The 6,000-nt window shown below is 46.0% G+C and overlaps 1 protein-coding gene across 2 annotated transcripts in view; it reads right to left on the bottom strand.

Annotated features, from left to right (window-relative positions):
• The window catches only part of PLOD2 (procollagen-lysine,2-oxoglutarate 5-dioxygenase 2), an 85,157-nt gene extending 79,439 nt beyond the window's left edge, over positions 1–5,718 (bottom strand). For both annotated transcript variants that reach the window (XM_075937670.1, XM_075937669.1), the window contains exon 1: positions 5,285–5,718. In XM_075937670.1, coding sequence (XP_075793785.1) covers positions 5,285–5,402 — 118 coding nt within the window. In that variant the 5' untranslated portion in view covers positions 5,403–5,718. The remainder of the gene's footprint in view (positions 1–5,284) is intronic.
• Between the last annotated feature and the right edge of the window lie 282 nt (positions 5,719–6,000).

The following is a 6,000-nucleotide window of genomic DNA, read 5'->3' on the forward strand; positions in this document are numbered from 1 at the left end:
TTAATAAGAGCCAGATATGATATCCATATTCACTCTGAGTAATATCTTACACCAGGAACAGTCAAAGACTACTCATCTACTCATTGACTAAGGTGCTTCTGAATGTTAGCAAGGCTATCAGAATCTGTCCCTCAATAATTCAATACCTCCTCCATTTAAACTATTATGTAACTATTCTCTAAATATCTCCTACACAATGGGTGGGCAAAAGGGTCTCCATGGGGCAGATTGGGCCCACCAAGTGGGTTGATCCTGCCTGCGGCAGTCCTGCCGCTCCCCCAGCCCAATCAGGGCCTAGAGACAGAGAGTCAACCCTGGTGGTTGACTAAGTGCTGCATGCCAGAGGTCAGGGAGCAAGAGACTTTGTGCTCTTCCCGCCCCCAGGCCAATCAGAGCCTGGGGGTGAGGGCAAGTGCAAAAAGTCTACTTCCGCCCTAGAGGGGGCTCCTCACTTAAAAGTCAACCACCAGCTGCTGCTCAGCTGGCAGGTGACTACGCATGGTGCTCCCTCACAGGGTGGGGGCAGACTTCGTGTGCTCCCCCCCTACACCCCAGGCCCTGATTGACCTGGGGCCAGGGGGAGGAGAGTGTGAAGTCTCCTCCCACTGCCACGGGTGCAGGTGCCTAGAGGGAACCACCAGCCTTTCAGCAGTTCTCTCTGGGGAGTCGGAGCAAAGACTTCATGTTCTCCCCCACCCATAGACACAGGGTCTGTAAGAGGAGAAGCACAGAAGTGTCCTGGCCCCACTCCTTCTGCCTGAGGCCCCTACCCTTCCAGGGCGGCCCAGGACCACTTCAAAAATTTCTGAAGTGGTCCCCGGTCAAAAATTATTGCCCACCCATTCTACATAAACAGTTACAATACATTCCCACTAGAGAAATGTCACCAACAAGGTATTTTTAGGCTGCAGAAAAGTAAAGTCACTGTTTAAAAAGGAACTCTTCCTTTCTCGTTTCTTCAGTTCATGACCCTCACGGAAATAGAATTCTGAGTATTTATTTTTGCATTTAAAAATAATTTTAAATAAAAAGCTACAGATGCCCTAATAATGCCTATATCTATCCTACATGCAAATTAATGAAGTCAAGTACTGGGTAAAGTAGTATTTAAAATAGTGACAGTTCCACAAGAGATAGATAACATTTTATTATGGATTACATTGGTAAATATACCTTAATAGCACCATTCACTCAATACGTTGAATGGTCCCTCAATGCCAACAATGCAGTAACTTTTTTGTTTTTAAATGAGCAATTAAATTTAGCAGAGAAAAAAATTAAAACACTTAAGACATACTCTAGTCATGACACTTCCAAATATTTTAATTACTATAAATAAATGCTTCATCTGAGATGAGTTTAGACCCTAATCGTGCAAGCTACTTGCACAGAGCCTAGTTGATTTAAAATGAGTAACCAGCTGGCCAATGTATCTGTGTATAGCAGCTTGCAAGATGAGGGTCCTGATCATAAATAATGTGATTCTGCCACCTTTACTAACATAAAATAGAAACTTGCTCAGACAGTAGTTCCACTGAAGTCTGCTTTGGCAACAGTGTGCTTGGGGGCCGATTTTTGGCACACTTATTCACTTCACACTTGAAAGTAGCACTATGAAATCAGTTTAATCAAAGCTTAAATCTGTTAGTCTATAAAATGCCAAAGGACTTACTGTTTTGAACAAAATCAATGTAACTAGGTGCACACTGAGGTGTTACTCCATGTGAAGAGGGATGGCAAAAATCTCATTTTGGTCTACAAATTTAAGATCATTTGACATTTCCTGTGCTAACTAGCATAGATCAAAGCATTTACTGAGCAAGTTAACATACTCCACCATCATTATGTAACCATGCATACTGAAAATTATTAAAGGGCATGCAAAATGTGTCAAGATTATTTTGCCATTGAAGCCTTTCAAAATTAATTAATAATTGGAGTAGCTAGAATTGTGACATAAAAACAACTTTTCTGAGCAGCACTCCTAGAGTAGCAATTTTTGTTTACTACTGTTATCTTCAGAAATACAGACACTTCCCTACTGCAAACCTATAGTACTCAGTCGTCATTCTGAGGGTTTTCCTCTAATTCAGGGTTAGATATTGCAAACACTTCTGCAATACACATGGGAACAGTCCACATTGACTTCAGTGGCTCTACTCACAAAACTAGGGATTATTCACATAAATAATTTTTGTTGGGCAATCCTCAGGTTAGGGCAGCAGCCTGCAATTAAGGAGACCCAAATACAAATTCCCTGCTCTGACAGATTTTCAGTATGATCTTGGGCAAGCCATCTGTAGATCAGGACCCAAAAGACTAAAAGGTATCTAGATACATAGCCACCAGACTCTGTAATCTAAATCTCCATTTTAGAAACCATAGCTATCCATAACATTTTTGCAGAGCCCTACAGATGCCATAACCCATTTCAGTGGATTGTATTAGATGATGAGATATTTACTAAGTACGATACAACAAGAAATGTTTTGACCTCTAAAACTGTGGCATCATTATCCACAGAGCAGGCTAAGTTAATACTGATTTGAACTTTGTCAATTACTAGATATCCGATTTGGACATAAATGGACTTCATGTACTTTTTTTTTTTTAAAGTTGGAAACAAAAAACTGAGTTTTCTAGAGAGGAAGTTTATTTGTTTTGTTCAACTAGAAATAGCTCCTAGTGTTGTTCTTGTAACTTTAGCTGCGCTAAGCAATGCAATTCTGGTCTGTTAACTATCTGTCTTTTAGTTACTCTTCATGAACATTTGTAATTCTGTATTAATGAAACATTGGCCTTTCTGAGTAAGACTATGTATGTAATTTGACTTGAAATAATAGAGCAAGATAGTATTTGGCAGCCACTTGCCCTCACTCCTGTTACAAATGATTTCTAGTGTAAGTAATATTGATGTTTTGAAAATTTAACATGTCAACTGGTTCTGTTATATACTAAAAATTATATACTGTGCCACAAAATGCCAGCAACTTAGAAATCAAGCTCAAGACTGATAACACAAAAGAGAGATGTGGCGGCTAGGTTCTATTTCTCACTGAGAAGCAAAACATATTTAACAGAAGACAATGAAATATGCACAGAAAACCACTAATGGTTAGAACAGGAGTCTGCAGCTAACAAACCTTGTTATATGTCTGGGATTAAGAAACTCAAGGAGCAGCTTCCAAGTCAGAAGTCTTTTAGACTTCAGTATCAATTTTCTTAATATTTGTTAGCCAGGAGCCACTTTTAAAAGCCTCCCTCTTACAAATAACAGTTTTATAGTCGTATTGTTCAAAACTAATAGATCCATCCTACTTCAGAGATAATACCCTTCCTACCCTATTAGTTAAGTATTCTGTTAGCTGTTAGATTGCTGTACTGTGACCTATTTGTTAAATCTTGAGATCCTACCTCCAACATCCACTCTGAAACACTACTTTCAGTTAATAAACTAAGATCCATAGTAGAGTCTAGTATCAGAGGGGTAGCCGTGTTAGTCTGAATCTGCAAAATCGACGAAGAGTCCTGTGGCACCTAGTAGAGTCTGAATAGCTGTTTTTATGCAAAGCATAGTTGAAATAGAATGAGATGCAATGAGTTTGCCGTATGTAGACACGCTGTGCTAATATATAAAAAAGCAGCACAACACACACACACACACAGCCTCTGACAGACTGCAATAAATTGTGCACAGAGCAGTTTTGTAGGAAATCGCTAATGGGACTAAAGCCAGAATCACAAGCTAACAAGGCCAGTACTGTCCATATAAAGAAGCTAGAGATGAGGAGTTTCTCACATCTACAAAGTGTGGTGTACTTCAACACAAGATTTTGTTATATTTCATTATTACTCAAGCTCCCAATAACCTTACCTAACACGGTCTAATCAAATGGGGTGAGATTTACAAGACTCGTTACTCAAAATGTTCTTTTCTGCACAGTAAGAGAATTAAACTAGTCATTAAAATAACCGTATTATTGCTTGGAACTTTTCAAAATTCTAAGATATTTTTATCACCATGTAAAATCCATCCTGCAGGATAGGACACCTTTCCCATGTAAGATTCAGTTAGAGATGCCTTCGATTCAAAACTACAGAAAAACAGTGACAAGTGGCTCCTAGGAAACTTAAATGGTATTTTTAGAAATGAGTATCTGACCTCTCTGTCCACTGGTTTGGGGCATACTTTACTTTTGTTATTGTTTTACACACTAAGAATTAGTTTCTGGCTGCCATTTGCTTCTTGGAAAATTAACAAAATTCAAGCAGCAGAAGATGAACAGGCTTGGAACAAAAGGGAGAGCAGAGCACTCAGCTCTCCCATGCAGTCTGCTAGAAAAAAATGAATCAATGGAAGTAATTTTGGGTCATTGGTGAGTAACACTATGGGCTCTCTCATGAGCTAGGAAATATGTGGCTCATTAACACCTTGTCATGAGTCTCAGGCTACTGGTGGGAGGAGGGAGAGGAAAGAGAACTGGTTACTTAACAGGGATGGGGAAAGACCTGGGCAAATCTTGTCCCCCGTATTAGAAAGATCCTGGCACTGATCATTTGCTAGCCAGTTTAGGTCTCTATTCATGTGTTGCCAGGTACATATGACTCATTATTTACCTGATTCCTAGTCAAGAACCTGAAGATCTTTATATAGTTCCTCCTCTGCAGGAATTTCATGATCAGTAGAAGAAAGAATTATTTCCCCTCCTCGCCCACTCCCAACAAAACTGTATCAAAGGTTGAAATGCACTTCATCTTTTTAAAGTCCCCCGTTTCAGCATAAAGCGGTCTGGTAGGGCCAGTCACGCCAGCGCCTGGAGGAGGGAAGCGTGCCTATCGTTCAGAGGGACGCCGCACAGGGGAGTCAGCAGAACACACGTGCCACCGAGTCCGCTGGACCTCCCAAGGCCGAGCTCCTGGTGCTCTTGGAGAGCCTCCCCTCCTCTTCCCTCCCCACACGGGGGCTGAGCGCCAGGCTGGGAGAGCCACCGGAGCGTTTCAAACGTCTCCTCCAAGCACGCTGAGAGAGCCGGGGGAGAAGAGGGGGCGGCGGCAGGGGGCCGCTAAACTTTCCAAGGTTCCTTGGAAACTTGGGAGCCCGCGTCGGGCTGAAACAGCCCCAAGCGAAACGCGGCGCTTTCCCCCACGCCGCGGGGAGCGGGAGGGGGACCTGGCGAGCCTGCTGCAACCCAGCCGGACGGGCAGGTCTCCCAGCGGGTCCGGTCCGGAATGAATGAGCCCTGGGGAAGCGCACGCGGAGAGGCTGGAGTCCCCCTCTGCTCACCTGCGGGGATGGGGGGCAGCGCCGTGTCCGCTGTCCGGCCTAGCAGCGGCGCCAGCAGCACGCTCAGCGCCAGCGGGAAGAGGAGGCTGGGGGGCTGCCTGCTGCCGCTCAGCGCCATCTTCACCCCTCCAGTGGGACGCGCCTCCAGCAGCTCCCGTTTGCCCCGCCGCAGCTGGGAGGCGCCGCCGGGCAGGGGCGGAGCGGGGGGAGGGGGAAATGAAGCCCCTCGCAGCCTGCACCCGCCGCCGGTCTCCGCCTCCGCTCAGGGCAAAAGGCGAGGGGCCGGCCCGGGCCGCGAGGGGACTTTATGAGCTTGGCGGCAGTGGGAGGCTCCGGGCAGACCCCCGGGAGGGGAAGCGGGAGCCTGCAGCATCCCCGCTATTGGCTGCGAAAGCGGGACTGGCTCGGAGCAGGGCGGTGCGCGGGGGCTGGGGCCGCTCAGAGCCCGGGCCTGCCTCCAGCCCGCACGTGCCGGTTTGCAAAGCGAGGTCGCTGCGCCTGCAGCAGCAGCCGGGCGAGGCGGGCACAGGCGGCCCCGGAGCTGAGGAGGGGGCTGGTGGAAAAGGGACCGAAACCTCCACAGGTGCAAGGGCGCCTGGCAGAGTCGGCCTGGTCTGGTTCGGAGCGGGGTGGCAGATGGGAGGAACAGGAGGACAAAGGCGAAGGGTATCAGCCCCCCTCCCCCCCTCCAGTCCCCGCTGTGAGAGTGGTTGGCA

Source organism: Pelodiscus sinensis, chromosome 10, assembly GCF_049634645.1.
Source record: "Pelodiscus sinensis isolate JC-2024 chromosome 10, ASM4963464v1, whole genome shotgun sequence".
Classification (NCBI taxonomy): domain Eukaryota; kingdom Metazoa; phylum Chordata; order Testudines; family Trionychidae; genus Pelodiscus; species Pelodiscus sinensis.